This window comes from Gopherus flavomarginatus, chromosome 1 (genome assembly GCF_025201925.1).
Source record: "Gopherus flavomarginatus isolate rGopFla2 chromosome 1, rGopFla2.mat.asm, whole genome shotgun sequence".
Taxonomy (NCBI): Eukaryota; Metazoa; Chordata; order Testudines; family Testudinidae; genus Gopherus; species Gopherus flavomarginatus.
The window spans coordinates 27,098,481-27,115,126 of record NC_066617.1 but is presented as its reverse complement, the minus strand read 5'-3'; the positions used below and the strand labels follow the sequence as shown (position 1 = coordinate 27,115,126).

The 16,646-nt window shown below is 41.3% G+C and overlaps 1 protein-coding gene across 3 annotated transcripts in view; it reads left to right on the top strand.

Moving 5' to 3' along the window:
- The window catches only part of SLC26A5 (solute carrier family 26 member 5), a 42,374-nt gene that overhangs the window by 16,380 nt on the left and 9,348 nt on the right, over positions 1–16,646 (top strand). For 2 of the 3 annotated variants that reach the window (XM_050925564.1, XM_050925573.1), the window contains exons 6-16: positions 301–465; positions 1,977–2,129; positions 6,178–6,260; positions 6,362–6,509; positions 6,593–6,706; positions 7,053–7,130; positions 7,856–7,951; positions 9,722–9,828; positions 11,526–11,595; positions 15,563–15,655; positions 16,379–16,489. In XM_050925564.1, the coding sequence (XP_050781521.1) occupies positions 301–465; positions 1,977–2,129; positions 6,178–6,260; positions 6,362–6,509; positions 6,593–6,706; positions 7,053–7,130; positions 7,856–7,951; positions 9,722–9,828; positions 11,526–11,595; positions 15,563–15,655; positions 16,379–16,489 (1,218 nt within the window). The remainder of the gene's footprint in view (positions 1–300; positions 466–1,976; positions 2,130–6,177; positions 6,261–6,361; positions 6,510–6,592; positions 6,707–7,052; positions 7,131–7,855; positions 7,952–9,721; positions 9,829–11,525; positions 11,596–15,562; positions 15,656–16,378; positions 16,490–16,646) is intronic. The other variant, XM_050925578.1, reaches the window with a different exon arrangement.

The window sequence follows — 16,646 nt, the reverse complement described above, 5'->3', positions numbered from 1 at the left end:
ACTGGGTCTATGTGTGTGTGACCTATATCCCAACTCCATCCTAGCATTGATGGCACTGAACCCTCTCAGACTGGCCTGGGACAGTGAGAAGGTTGCTCACTGAAACTTTATTCCTGCAGAAAGGGGGAAGTAGAATTGGTTTTGAGGGGAAGCCTAGATTTGCTTGGACTGTCTCCGGTTTGCTTAATGTCAGGGTTGGCAGAAATCTGGTCTGCTCTGTGTTCTCTACAGTACTGACTTTGACGTTACAACTGAGTGCACTGGTGAGTTGCATAATTTGACCCTATTGTTCTTCAATAGTTGTCTTTAGGTCTCCTTCGGTTTGGTTTTGTAGCCATCTATCTAACAGAGCCACTGGTACGAGGGTTTACTACTGCCGCGGCAGTTCATGTCTTTACCTCCCAGTTAAAGTATCTGCTTGGAATCAAGACAAAACGCTACAGTGGAGCCCTTTCAGTTCTATATGTAAGTAACCATCTTAAAAGCATGTGACCCCCAGATTCCTTTCTGCAGTACTCCTTTCTAGGCAGTCATTTCCCATTTTGTACTACCCATGAACAATATATCATGATCAGCTTCTCCAGTCTCCACATGTCTCTCAGATACAGCACTCCAGTTTAGAAAATATTTAGAAGCTCTGATTTAATTATTGTAACTTTAAATGTATGCTAAGCCATTGTGCATGGATCTGAAAAACAGACACAGTTGAGCTTTGAAAAATCAGATGATATGTGCACTGAGTTATAAATTGTAAGTCTAAATGAGCATGTCCCATTATTAGCTGTGTTTCTGTGTGCATGTTGCCCCATTGTCTGTTCTCATAAACAGGCAGATAGTTGAAATATGTTAGAATCTATCTCTCCCACTATTTTGGAAAACCAGATTTTGCTGAAATTCAGTAACTGCCTTTAAGACCAAAGCAAGGAAGTCTGAGCAGAGGAGTATTGGAGGCCTATGATCTCTTAGGAGACCCAATCCTTTGGACTGGTTGATGACACACCAGTGGAAAAGTTGTAGCACTTAAAAGCTACAATGGTATAATGAGCTATAGAAAGCCTAAGATAGATTTAATCATCTATTTGTGTAAATGTAAGCAGCCTCCCAGAAACAGAGGCTGCCACACTAATAAGCATCAAAGCTAAAAAGTTAGGTGACCTATCAAAAAGCCCCAGGGGAATTAGCACTTGAAGCAGTTAGGAGGAAAAAGGATAATATTTTTCAAGCACACTATGTAACCTTCACAGTGTATCCCCTTTTATAATTACGTGGCTGCCCGCAGCAAGGCTTGGGATTTGCGTTCCTTGTGGGGGTTTTTTTGTAACCGCTTCTATTAATGGTACAGGGCAATGTTTTAAGATGTTTTTAACTTTTTAAAGAACTTTTAGGGGTTTTTTGGTCAGTTCAATAGCAGTTTTGGAAGATCACTGTCACTCAGCCAAAAAGAATCTATTGCCACAGTACCCTCACTGGTTGTGTCCAGTAGCTTTAAAATTGTTTATACAGCTTTAAACGGATTTGACTTGCTAGAGACTGCTTGAGGCTATTGAAGTATGGTTTAACTAGGTGTTTAGACTTATTTTTTCCCTCTGATAAAGCCTTTTGTTCAAATTTCTTGCCCGGTTCTGGACAAACTCAGGTATTGCATCTTTTGGCCATAAAAAAGATTTACATTAATGCCACAAAAGCAGCTTAATATGTCCTGTATTTTGGGCCAGCAATTGCTCTAATAACGTACTCCCCTTACTCAGATATTTACTGTTAAAAGTAAAAAATAATCTAGGTGGAGGAGATTCTATGTATTTCCTCTACAGTTTGTGAGGTGCTTTCATACTCTGGAGATAAGCAAAAACCCAGATAGCAACACATCTTGGCTTTCTGGGGCAGCTTACTGGACAGAGGCTGTTAAGCAACTGAATACAAATATCTTTGGACAAATAAAATCATCATGGAATAACTATCAGAATTTTATGTTGCAGAGTTTAATTGCTGTACTTTCAAATATCACAAAAACCAACATTGCAACCTTAGTTGTTGGATTAACATGCATTGTTTTGCTGCTGAGTGGCAAAGAAATTAATGACCGGTTTAAGAAGAAACTACCAGTTCCTATTCCTATGGAGATCATTGTGGTAAGTCAGTTGTGAATAGTTATATATTTTGTGCATGTAGAATATTTCACCTGTGAAGCATACATGGAAAAGTGCTGTAAAATTTAATAGTGACGTGTATCTCTGCTATATATTCTATAGGATGGTTCTCAAAAGCCTATAGAAAATATTTCATTCTTTTATTTAAATCCTGTAAGTATTAAGAGTGGGGCTGTCAAGTGATTAAAATTTTTAATCTTGATTAATTGTGCTGTTAATAGAATGCCATTCATATAAATATTTTTGATGTTTTCCACATTTTCAAATATATTGATTTCAGAATACAAAGTGTGCAGTGCTCATTTATATTTATTATAAATATTTGCACTGTAAAAAATAAAATTATGATTTTTTTTTTAAATTCACTTAATACAAGTACTGTAGTGCAATCTCTTTATCATGGAAGTTGAATTTACAAATGTAGAATTATGTACAAAAAATAACTAACTGCATTCAAAAACAAAGCAATGTAAAATATTAGAGCCTACAAGTCCACTCAGTCCTACTTCTTGTTTAGCCAATCGCTCAAACAAACAAGTCTGTTTACATTTACAGAAGATTAATTCTGCCCACTTCTTGTTTACACTGACACCTGAAAGTGAGCACAGGTGTTCGCCTGGCACTGTTGTAGCCAGTGTTGCAAGATATTTATGTGCCAGAGGCGCTAAAGATTCATATGTCCCTTAACGCTTCAGCCGCCATTCCAGAGGACATGCGTTCATGCTGATGATGGGTTCTGCTCGATAATGATCCAAAACTATGCAGACCAACAAATATTCATTTTCATCATCTGAGTCAGATGTCACCAGCAGAAGGTTGATTTTTCTTTTTTGAAGTTTCGGGTTCTGTAGTTTCCACAACGGAGTGTTGCTCTTTTAAGACTTCTGAAAGCATGCTCCATACCCTGTCCCTCTCAGATTTTGGAAGGCACTTCAGATTCTTAAATCTTGGGTCGAGTGCTGTAGCTATCTTTAGCAATCTGACCTTGGTACCTTCTTTGCATTTTGTCAAATCTGCAGTGTAAGTGTTCTTAAAATGAACAATATGCTGGGTCATTATCTGAGACTGCTATAGCATGAAATGTATGGTAGAATGTGGGTAAAACACAGAGCAGCAGACGTACAATTCTTCCCCCAAGGAGTTCTGTCACAAATTTAATTAATGCATGGTAACATGCCCTCTGGAATGGTGGCCAAAGCATGAAAGTGCATACAAATGTTTAGCGCATCTGGCATATAAATACCTTGCAATGCTGGCTACAAAAGTCCCATGCGAACGTCTGTTCTGGTGACATTGTAAATAAGAAGTGGGTAGCATTATCTCCTGCAAATGTAAACCGACTTGTTTTTGTCTGAGTGATTGGCTGAACAAGAATTAGGACTGAGTGGACTTGGAGGCTCTAAGGTTTTACATTGTTTTGTTTTCGAGTCCACTTATGTAACTAACAAACAAAAATCTACATTTGTAAATTGTGCCTTCATGATGAAGAGATTGCATCACAGTACTTGTATGAGGTGAATTTAAAAATACTATTTATTTTATCATTTTTACAGAGCAACTATTTGTAATAAACATAATATAAAGTGAGCATTATACACTTCATACTCTGTGTTGTAATTGAAATTAATATATTTGAAAATATAGAAAAACATCTAAAATATTTAAACTTCAGTTGGTATTCTATTATTTAACAGTGTGATTAAACCTGTGATTAATCACGATTAATTTTCTTGAATTAATCACGAGTTAACTGCAATTAATCGACAGCCCTAATTGAGAGTAATTTCTATAGTACCTTATTGAGTTAATACCTATTAAAATCCTCTAAGACTCTTGCATAAAGGTATCTCTCAGGATTCTGAAGGCAGCAATGTATTAACAATGCAGTACAAACTCTTCCTAGAGTTAGTCGGAGTTGAATGTTAGACTATCATCGGAAGGTAGTGTTGACAATATAATTTGCAATGAAGTCTTGGATTTGACCTTGACTTCAATCTTATAATAATTTGTGTACTTTACATAGGTACCCTCTGTGACATTCTATAGCTCGGAGGAGCACCCTGTAGCCCCCATATTCCTCATTCACATATAATTGTGATACTGCATATAAAGCATGCCATGAGAGGTATCATGAGAGAGGTTATGGTCTGCTGAAAGTCATTGTTCCATCTAAATATATGTATCATATAAATGATAAGAATTGTGTTTGTATGGTTTTCACTAAAATATGCTGCGTGTTTGGGAAGTGCCCAAATACTAGCTCTCCAGAGACAATGACAAGGGAGGTAACCAGCACCCGAGTGGGTGCTGAAGAGACATCACCAGTCACTGTCCAGCAGAGGAGTTACAATTCAATGACTCACTCACAGGAGACACACTGGAGTATTGCTTCACTTTGTGACTCAGCCATGCCCACCAGACATGCCTGGACTTGTTCTCCAAGCACATGGACTAAGGGTATAAAACAGAACACAGGGGCCACATGCTTGGCCTTTTCTCCTCCCTCCACTTACACTACAAGCAACAAGAATGCTCAGAAGACTGAAGACTCCAACAGAGGAGACTGGCCCAGGTTTCAAGGGTGAAACCTGTGTACTATGAACTGCCATATTCAGTGGGGTGAGAAACTGTTTAAGCTCTTCCAGCACTCTACAAAAACCACCTCCATGAGGAGCATAGCTGCCAGCACTGGTGCACTGTCTGCACTGGCGCTTTACAGCGCTGAAACTTGCTGTGCTCAGGGGGCTGTTTTTTCAGACCCCTGAGCTAGAAAGTTGCAGCGCTGTAAATTGCCAGTGTAGACAAGCCCTGTATGTCACCCAGTTTAACAGGGCTGAGAGTTTAGACTGCATGCATGCATTTTTTTTATTTTGGTAACCACTCTGACTTTTTGCCTAATACTTAATATCTATCTTTTGTAATCAGTAAACTTGTTTTACTGTTTATCTTTACCAGTGAGTTTGCCTGAACTGTTTGGTAAATATGCCCAGGTTTACAAAGGCTGGTGTATATCCACTTTCCATTGATGAAGTGGTGAACCAATTAATAACTGCTTGTCTTGCACTGTGCAAGACCGTATATTCCTGAGGTACAAGCTGTGGGGATTTGGCTGGTGCCTTTCTCTGTGCGACTCTCTGGGAGCATTCATGCAATCTAGCTGGGTGTGGGGCTCCACATGCGGTTGTGCTCTGTGATCACAGTGCCTGGAGGGGTTTGCTGCTTGACACTAGCAAAGCATTGTGAGAGACAGCCTAGCCTGGAGAGTTAAGGGGGCACAGCGGTCCCACAGTTCCAGGCTGCACCCTGGGGATCCCGTCACACCCTTACTGTCTTGATTTAGGGAAAAAAACTATATTGTTCAACATTAATGGTTCAAAACACCATTTCCATCAGTAGCAAGGCATTCAAATAAATCAATTTTATGGAAGAGGACCAATCAGGCCTTGCTTTTTTTGACTGATAATCCCATATGGGTCTGGTTCCAGCCATGTTCTTTCATTAGGTTGTTTCACATCTCAGGAACAATCTTGTGTTTAATTTTGGGGCCCTTATTTGAAAAAAGGAGGTAATACTGCTTAGCTACCTTTTAGAAGGTGCTTTGAGTTATATGATAAGTGCTAGTATTAGTATGCGTCTTGTTAGTGTCTCCTTGGATATTTTTTTTCTTTAACATATTAGGGTTCATGAGCAATGTCCAGGGTTTGGGTAAGCAGTGGCAGTCTGACTGAGAGATGTGAGACTGTACTTCCAGATGCCACATTTCAATTCTGTGTAAAGACAGAATAGCTTAATGAAGAGGATGTGGGGTAGAGGAAGAGACTTCCTTATTCTCCTGGGTTGCGTGAACCTTGGGAAGCTAATGGACTAATAATTTCCATCACATCCACTTAGTGTCCATTCTTAGCATTGGTTCTAACTGATGTTTTGCCCTCAGATTGCGTAGTCTCTCTTTTCAGCCTATTTTTTCAAACGTGTGCCTGCACCTAAATAATCTGTACTCTTCTAAACAAGTTTACATGTATGTTTTTAGGTAATAATAGCTACTGGAGTTTCAGCTGGAATGAATCTATCCAAGACGTATGAAGTGGATATTGTTGGGGATATCCCTAAAGGGTAAGGACAGTGAACGAAGCATATCCTTATTCAGGCTATACTCTTTGTTTCAATGCTGCGGGTATATTGTTGTAGTAACTCTTTATCATTTCATCTTCTAGATTACTTGCTCCAAAAGTACCTGATATAAATCTCATCCCAGCAGTGTTTGTAGACGCATTAGCAATAGCAATTGTTGGCTTTTCCATGGCTGTATCAATGGCCAAAATCTTTGCACTTAAACATGGCTACACTATTGATGGAAATCAGGTAACTTACCTTTTTTTATATGCTGGGCTATGAAAATGTAACCCCCAAGAATCTGATCTGATTTGCTTTCTCATCTGAAACAGGAACTTATTGCCTTGGGAATATGTAATTCTGCAGGATCTTTCTTCCAAACCTTCTCGATCACTTGCTCAATGTCTCGGAGTCTTGTTCAGGAGAGCACTGGAGGGAAAACTCAGGTGTGTCTGTCCAGATGTTCAGGCCAGGCAACATTTACTTTTTGGGACTCCAGATTTTGGAGCCTGTTGCTTGATAAGATGTCCAGGTATTCTGTCTCTGGACCAACCAGAGACCAGTGAACAGCATTTCTCATGGTACTCTAGTCTAGCCGAGGCCAACGTGGAAGCACAGAGGATGTATCAATATGAAACTAATAGAGCAGGAATGAGGGATCAGAAAATCACTGAACCTCCAGTATTTCAGAAAGTGCAATGCAGGTCAACCAGTAATGTTTGCACTCTGTCTTGTTGCCTTGGGCAGTTTTTAAATCTTCAGAAATGTCATTTCTTGTATCTTTTTGTTCAGATTGCAGGTACGCTGTCCTCAATCATGGTTCTGTTAGTCATTGTGGCTATTGGTTACCTCTTTGAACCATTACCACAGGTATGGGAACTTTCCCTTTGGATATTGTGCATTTGAGCAGAAGTCAACTAGCTTTGCTTAACTATCTCAAAATCTGTATCTAAATAAAATAACAGCTTAGGGCCCAAACCTGAAAAGTTCTGAGTGCCCTTAACACCCACTGAGGTCAATGGGACTGAGGAGGGCACTCAACGCCTTCCAGGATTGGGCCCTTGGTTGGTGGGCTTTTGGGTTTTTTTAGGTTAAATTAGAAAGCAGAGTATAGCTAAGGAGTCAGAGCACTCATCTTGTATTTAATACTAGCCATGTTAGACATTTTGTACCTCCTGAGGAATGAAAATAAGATCACCCTAAATACGTACACTGTGTATGGAACTGAGAATTCTTGAATGGGGTGTTAAGGGAGAAAGAGACTATTGAAATAGATCAGCGGGGAGGGAAGAGATAATTAGCACACAAATTTTATACTGTATTTGCTTCTTTTATTCTCTTAGATAAACGTATTTGTTTTTGGTGCAATGTATGCAAGATAATGTGCAATCCCTAAAGCTTTAATTGTCACAGTATCTTAACGTGTAGCCTGAAAAGTTGTTTAAAGGGAATGTGCATTTAACAGGCTTGCAGGTTGGTTCCCATCAATGGTATAAAGTGCATAAACATGGCCTTTTTAATGATGCATGGGAAAGCTATTTCTGAGTGACACAGTTTTCAGAGTAAAATAAAAATATCATTAAATTTGTTCCTAGACTGTGCTAGCTGCAATCGTGATGGTGAATCTGAAAGGAATGTTTAAACAGTTTGGAGATATAGCACATTTCTGGAGAACCAGTAAGATCGAACTGGTAAGTGAAAATGCATATCACTATGAACATGAATTCCTACTTTTTTAAGCAACAGTTCAACATTCCCCAAGAATCTACAAAAGAGTGGAAACTTTCCAGGCAATTATAAATGTGTTGTACTGTAACTTCATCTGATACAACAAGGGTCAGACTTTGCTAGGAAAATGCCCTGTTCCTGACAACAGTTGTGAACAGCAGATTGTTGCTCAGCTAGTGTTGAAAGTAGTTTGGTGCAGGTGGAAGCAGGACTGTTTTTCAGTACTATTACAGAAAACATGCTAGAGATCTGGCTGAACATGCAAAAGCCTTTGGATTCTACAGGTGTCCCTAAGTAACATGAAAAACAAATCCCCTTGCTCTCTCCTCCTTTACTGTCAAGGAATGGTTAGCCTGACAGTGGGCCTAGGTCAAGAGTGACACACAGGAGGCATCACTTACTCTTTGTGATTCCATGGTAGCAGGTTAAGTTGTTCCCTGGTTCACTGTTGGGGCTTGCAGCAATGGCTGCTGGGTTAGTGCCCCACTTGTCTATAGAGGGAGCTGAAAATGTGTGCAAGACCTTTCAAACCATAGAAATGCCCATAGACACTGATTTCGTGTTGGGCAGGGAACTGGGGCTGCAAGACTGTGGCCTGGTCTACACTGGTGGAGGGGGGCGGGAGGATCGTTCTAAGTTACATAACTTCAGCTTCGTGAATAATGTAGCTGAAGTCGACGTATTTATATCGACTTACTGTGGTGTCTTCACTACAGTGAGTCGACTGCTTCCGCTCCCCCATCGACTCTGCCTGCGCCTCTCACCAAGTTGGAGTACAGGAGTCAACAGGAGAATGCTCGAGGATCGATTTATCGCGTCTAGACTAGACACAATAAATCGATCCCCGCTGGATCAATCACTGCCTGCCGATCCAGCTGGTAGTTAAGACATACTCTGGGTTGCAACCACTATAGTAACCCTGGGGTTGAGACTCCTGGACAAGGCCTTCACCCATGGAACCACCATCTGACCTTCACTACCACATGAGACCAGAGAAACCACTGAGCCCTGGTCCTGCTGGCTGGCACAGGCACTACCATCCTCCAAACAGCAGGAGCTCCCTTTTTCCATAACAAGCTGCAAGCCTGTTGTGCCTTGTTTAATCTCCCCAGTCCCTCTGCACTTTCCTGATTACCTCCCGCCATAATTCATCACCTCTTGAGGTGCCTGTACTGAGTTCTTGTGCCCATTCTGCTACTTGGGTGTGTTTAGGGTTGCCAACCCTCCAGTATTGTCTTGGAGTCTCCTGGAATTAAAGATTAATCTTTAATTAAAGATAATGTCTTGATGAAATTTCCAGGAATTCGTCCAACCACAGTTGGTAATGCTAGGTCTGTTGGATGATACTAAACATCAGCACTACTGGTATTTTGCTATGTAATCAATGTATGGTGAATCTTCTGCTCAATACGATAATGATATACTATCGGGCTACTTGTAATCCCCCTTGCACTGTTTGTCTTTACAGGGACAGCTTCGTAGGAAGTTGAATGTCTGGCATATAGTAAAACATGTTCTACAGCGAAAATGAATTAATTATCTTTTTACAACTCACATGTCAAATTATAAAACACTCCATGTCTGCCTCAGAGGGTATTGCCTTGTATTACATCAAGGAGAAAGGTTGCAATGTGACCTCCCCTTGAACTGTGGTGGTGTATGTGTGTGAGCCTGAGCCATGTTAACAAAAAAACTGGGTGCATTTTAATACGTAGCTTTTGTTTGATGTTTAGGCCATCTGGATTGTTGCTTTTGTGGCCTCTGTTTTCCTGGGACTTGACTATGGCTTGCTTACTGCTGTGGCGTTTGCAATGATAACCGTTATTTACAGAACACAAAGGTCAGACTTTTTCCCCTCTTTCTCAGAATCAGGGCTTTGTGGTGGATTTTTGTTTCCTTTTTTAAAGGGAATGAAATAAAAACAGAAGTCCCATTTCATGAGTACAGTAGAATCTGCTTAATTGGGTCATCCAGAGGGTGTCCCAGTTCAATTCTGTTGCTTCAACCACAGAATGTACATAAAAGACAACAGTTAACGTCTACAAATACTATTCTAAATGAAACCCCAGGAATATGCAGATTCTGTTTAATTTTTAATCTGTATTTGATCATTTTTTATTAAAGCCCTAGAGCTCAGAATTTCAGACTTGTTTAATGCCTGGCATTTGTCAAGTGCATAAATTGCATGCTAAGACTGGCCCAATTAGCAGAAGTCACTTATGTGTTAGCATTTGATGGGAGATGTCCCAGTGGGGGCAATGTTGGGTCAGTTCTGGTCCAGTGTTAGGTCAGTTTTGGACCCACATAATATATGTCGTATATACTCAAACATAAGCTGGTTCGTTTATAAGCCTATTCCCCCCAAGATGGATAAGTAAAAATGGAAATTTTTTATAACCCATTCATAAACCGACCCTATAATTCAGGGGTCGTCAATCTTTGGCTCCCGGGCCATCAAGATAAGCCGGTGGGCCGAGACGGTTTGTTTATCTCGAGCGTCCGCAGGCACGGAGGTAAACCTAAGTAAACAAAGTGTCCCGGTGCGCCAGCGGCTTACCCGTGGGGAAATTTGGGGGAGGAAGGGGGGAGAAGCTGGGGGTCAGGGGAGTAACCTCCGTGACTACTCTTCACATGACCCCACCCCTAGCCCAGACCCCCACACTCTCCCCATCCCATTCCTTCCCACCTTATCTGGGGAGAGCCAGGGGAGGATGTCTCTGGCCTGGCCGGAGTTGCTCCAGCAGGCTGGGCAGCGCAGCCACAGCCTGCTCCGGCGGGTGTGGCTGCAGCCTGCCAGCTCTGGAGCTGCAGCTGCTTTGGAGGCTGGGAGGAGAGCAGTGTGGCCAGAAGCGGAGAGACTCTGGCCCCGCCTCTTCCTTTCCGGCTCTGCTGGCTGTGCTGCCTCTCTTTGCTGCTTCTGTTGCTGGGAGGGGCTGTGTCCTACCTCTCAGTCTCTATACTCGTTCGTAAGACAACCCCCTTCTCTGATGCTTCCCTTTTTTACTAAAAGAATTTTGCTTATGAATGAGTATATACAGTAGTTAATTCCCTGGGAGCTGAGTGTTCAGCATCTTACAGAATCAGGTCCTTCCCTCTGAGAAGCAGGATGTTTCTTTGAAATTGGGGCCCAAGTTCTCTGCTGGTGTGAGCTGGCATAGCTCCATTGTAGTCAGTGAAGCTGGGCCAACTTACACCAGAAGAGAATTTAGCCCTGTAGCTTTCGCTGGCCAGTTGCAGCAGTTGGCCCACCCAACTGGTGTCCATCTGTTGGTGGTCATCAGACAGGCTGGGATATTTTTCCAAATGCCGTTTTTATTAAAAAAGACTTAGTTTGATTCATGGTTTAATCAGCACATGGCACCTTTATTATGTTCTTGCTATAAATTTCCTCAAAGCATGTTTTGATTAGTCCATACAGACACTGCACTAAAGTACAGTAGCCATATCTGGTGTAGGTTCAAAGCTGTTTTTTAATGTGTGTTCTTCTCTAATCTGTGAACTGTAATATTGAGACCATATATATCCATTTCTCTCCAGTCCACAGTACAGAATCCTGGGTCAGATTCCTAACACAGACATTTACAGTGACGTGGAACAGTATGAAGAGGTAGGAATGTGTTTTCCTGTATTAAATTATTATTATGAAATTGCTGTTATAGAACATAGTCAGATTCCTGGAATGGCTGAACAGTCTTAACGCTGTAATTTTATGCATAGTGGTGAGAGCCTCCTGCTGTGAAACTAGCTGCTCTTACATTCTTCTATGCTAAGGTTACACTGTGGGGAAACAAACTTACTTCGCTTTAATAATATGCACCATTTTGTTTCAGATTTTAGTGTTTTTATAATAAATGTGCACATTCCCCTGTGGTTTGAATTTCAGGGTATTGCATGACAAGTTCTGGTGCAAAGACCACCTATAATAGAGGTCTTTGTGCAGCACTTGATCTACTAATTGATTGCTTAGTTTAAGATTCTAGGGTAAGTACCATTTATATAAGTACCATTACTAATACCAGAGCTGTATGTGAACCCATTCAGGGTGAGCTCCACTAGTCGCTTTAGCTATATTAACGAAAACCTACAGAACCAAAGACCTAATGTAGTCTATTTTTATTAGAGCTGGGCAAGAAGGTCACAGTGGAGAACTTCATTCTATGAACTCTACCTCTCAGTTTTCCAGTTATCCATGACGAGCCTTATTTTCACAAACATATTTATTGTTTGATGAATGATTTCTGTGAGCATAATGTCACTTTCTGGCTTACACTCAAGGCTGTGTTGTATCTGCTGTTTATGCTGTATGAAGTCACTGAAGTTGCATGGTATTGCTTCTGCTCTTGGAGAATGTCTCCCAAACTTACAAGGAGCTTTCAAGGTGGTTGCACAAACACTTCTGGAGCTAGTACTTGTGCAGTATTTATGTATTTGCACGAGTGCTTGCATCACTTTTTTGTTTCCTTTTCATAAACATTTTTAGGAACACCATTTTGTTGGCAAAAAGAGGATATAAATTTACTGTTTTGTATTCAAATATTGGCCAGGAATTTTTGCAGTCTTTGCCCAGCTGTCATCAAGGGAGCTGCTTTTTGAAAGGTCCATATGCCCACATCACTAAGTGTCTGTCTCCTACAAACCTGCATTGAAAAGAATGATGCTGGAATCCTAAAGCACTGTTGCCACCGGAAGTTATGCTTTGAACAGTGTGACAAGAAGATGTCTGTGGGTGTGCTGATATCCACACAGACTAGTCACATATCACTGCTGTGCTAAATATATTAAGTATTCCCTCCCCTAGGGTTCCTAACTCTGTTGTAAACATGCTTAGGCTATGTGTGGCATGCCAGACCTCTGCATTGGGCCAGAGCATTTCAGTTTAAAGTGTCGGAGCTTCTTCTGTTAGTGGCTCTGCATAGTCATGCTTATGGGTAACATGTCACCTGGTGCTACCTAACTGCTGCTTGAAGCATTGCCCATTAGAGTGCACATGCACCCTCTCCTACTCCTCTCTCAAGCGATTCCAAATATTCTGACTTTAGTATTCTTTTTAGTACAAGGTAGTCTTTAAATCTAGAGTTCAGTCTAGGTTGTAAGGTTGGTTCTGTGTAGTGGCAGAACCAAAGAGGAGGCTGGGTTTTCAGAGATGTGCTTTGTGCCCAACTGTCTTCCTGGCATCAGGCAACCATTTTAGATGCCTTAGGTGCATGGGGTAAGGCCACACTCCTGGGAGTTCTATTTGCCAGAGTGCTCGTCATGCCCAGAGCCCACAAGGAGAAACAGAACAGACTGCAGGTACTTCTAGGCTGTCTAATGGTTCCAAGACTGGGATCTTTATCGGTGATGGCTCCTTCTGTTAAAGCTGTCAAGCTTCAGAGGCACTGTTCGTGGAAAAAAAGGCTAACTGCTTAAGAAACTTAGAGCCACGTCGGCGCCAAATGTATCTGTTCTGGAGAAGATGGCCCCTGTTAGCAGTGCCAGATATCAGACTATTTGTATCTGTCCAATTCTGACATGGCCTCTGCAGTTCTGTCTCTGAAATCCAAGTCAGTTCTGTTTTCCCCTTTGAAGACCAGAGGTGCAGAGCCGAGTATTTCTCTGAATCCAGTACTCCCCAGGTCTGTTGGGCAAGCTCCTTCCTCCTGTTTCAGGACCATCCTCAGTTCCAAAGTTGTCCTTTACTGTGGTGGTGGATGTTTATAGCTTTCCTCAGATCAGAGTGAGGATGATGAGAGAGACTTTGTCAGTGTTGGCAATTTGTACCCTCTTCACCTGAAAAGAAAATTGTTAATCTTTCTCTAGATCCATGTATGCATCTTCTTCCCAAGACTCCTACAGGATTTCCAGGCAGATCTTTCTCACCTCTTGTTTCTCTTCACCCTCCTGGTCTGTTGCTGTCTCCAGTGAGATCCATAGTGGATCTGAGATCAGAGCCTCCAAGGAGGCTAGAGGAAGAATTAAGAAACCTGATTTATCACCGTTCTTGACTGTTCAGCCAGAGTTTCCTCACTCCTTTGCTGGAGGCTTAAGCAGATACTCTGCATACAAATGAGTCTATTTCTCTTATCCCAGACCAGAAAGAGGATTTCACTGTTAAGCAGATGAGGCCAGCACTTAGGAAGGCCCTGTGGGTGATACTAGGGCAGCACGTGGACAATGACTTAAAATAATTCTTTATGCTTGAGTGTCAACAGGGTACTCAGGGTGGCATAAAAGCAGCTTTGGGCCCTGCCTTAAGGAGCTTGCAAGCCACTGTAGATTCCCATCTCAGAAAAAGCTAGCACAGCTCCTACCACTCAGGCACAGAGGATGTTCTGTTGATAAGGCTGCTGCCTACAAGTAAGGATCTTCTGGGTTCAGGTCTCAGCTGGATGCTTGCTCGGCTGGATGGTGCAAATGGCAAAGTGGTATCTGCAAAGCCAACGTATCTGGACATGCTCCACAAATGGTGGCCTCCGCACGGCATGACATCACACTCACCGTACATGTGAGGTCATGCTCGGTGGAGGCTGCTATTTTGTAGGTCAAAATGGTGGTCTCCTGTTTTTGGAGCAGGGCAAGATGTGTTCAGGGGCGGACAGCATCGTCTCATGGGACGAATCTGACCCGTTGAACCCATGACCCCATTTTATGATGGGGCTACAGCACACAGTGTGAGAACCCCCTCATATAGCCTCCACTCAGAACATTAATCAGCATTGTGGGGGCTACACATGTGCTTCAGCAGGCACTGCGTGGAGAAGGTTCTACCATTAGGTAGCACCAAACGGCACTTTATCCAGAAGTGGGAATATGCAGAGTCACCTCAGAGAATGGTTTCAAGTGAGTAACCTTCATTTCCAGGTGCCTGTGTAAACAGTTGTGAGTCTGCTTTCAAGGGGATTTTATTAACAATATCAAAGCAGTAACCAAATGGGGGGGGGGAGGTTTTCCTTAAGAACATTTAAAAACGAAGTACTTTAAAACCATACAAATCTGAGATCAGGTTACTGTGTTTTCCATTTTTGTTACTGAGGACACCATGAAGTAGGTCAAGAAAGGAAGAAATAAAAAATAATTGGAAAAGTATCAATAAAATCAGTGGGGAAGAAGGAGGAGAGAAGCATTTATAGAACTGCATGATTTCCTGATATTAAATAATACCTAGTGTTCATAGCAACGTTAGATTTAATTCGATTTTAAATTATTTTCTTTCATTGTTAAAAATATAAATGCAAATATTATGTGATATTGATCTCACTCAGTATTTTATTGTATTACAACTATTGGAAGGTCCTAATTTACTTTCCATACAGGATCCCGGGTGGGAGTATATTTCCCTTTATTTGCAGCATGCTACCCATCATTCACGCTGTTCCATGGCTGTTCTAGCGACAACAGTACCATTGGTATGGGTGACATTCAGTGACATCCACATGTGCAGTGGGAAGTTGGCTTATGTTGCATATTCTGTGGTTCGGTCAATGAATATTTGTGATCATTCTTGTGACTGTGTATGTGGCAGAAATATAAATGTGTGCTTTCCTTCCAGAATAAATAGCACTTAATTTCATGTATTGTAACATTTCTTTCCTTAGGTGAAAGAATATCCTGGAATAAAAATATTCCAGGCCAATGCATCCCTCTATTTTGCCAATAGTGAATTGTATGCAAGTGCGCTGAAGAAAAAGGTGAGTAAAATCAATTCCTTAGTATTTTCTCCCCTCTTGAAATAGTGAACTGGTCTCTGAAAAGCTTTAAGGTTAATTCTTTTGTGCATCATCTTTCAGCTCTATTGGCAAAGTCTCTTCCCCCCCTTATATGAACTGGGATTTCCTAGGAGGGTCAATATGAAATTTACTTGTAGTTTGATTCTGTGAAGGGCACTGCATACAAATTATCGACATATACACATTACTTCACCCACCACCAAAATGCTGCCATATTTGGTGGGGAGGGGTTTAACACCAATAACGTGTATATTTAAGGGATAAGACTGCATTGGCAGGGAATGATACACATACTAATCTCTTAAACATTTTTCTGTAGCTTCCAAGATGAATCTTATACAGTTGAGGTGGGTGGTGCTTGTTTTCACGAAGCAAATGGCATTGACGTTTTATATTTGAAAGTATTTCCCCCCTATAAATCTCTCACTCAATCAGTGTTCTGTTGAAACTTGTCACTATCTGATCTAGAAAAGGATTGTGGTTCAAATTTCCACCTCATCGTTGTATTAACATGCTGATTCCAAAGATTACTACTACTTTCTTCGTACATTTCCCCTTTAAGGAAAGTTGTATAATGTAATCATGTTATAATATGTTAAGGTGATGAATTTGACCTTTGAATAAGTAACATGATGGTCCTAACAAGTTGAACCTCATTTGATTATGCCTTTCCTTATGTGGCAGACTGGAGTTGATCCATGTGCTGTATTGGCAGCAAAGAAAAAAGCCCAGAAAAGGCATGCCAAGGAACTAAAGCAGACAAATGAACACAGGAAGAAAGCAGTCTTGAAGCTTGTGAGTGCCAGAGTAAATACTTGCCTTTTGTCCCCTCCAATCTAGCAAGTTATCTTATTGTATTGGCTCTTTATGCATCATTTATACAAGAATGTTACTTGAAACAGGAAGGCTTAGAAATGTGTGTTGTGCAGCATAGACTGTTTTTGTTAGAAAA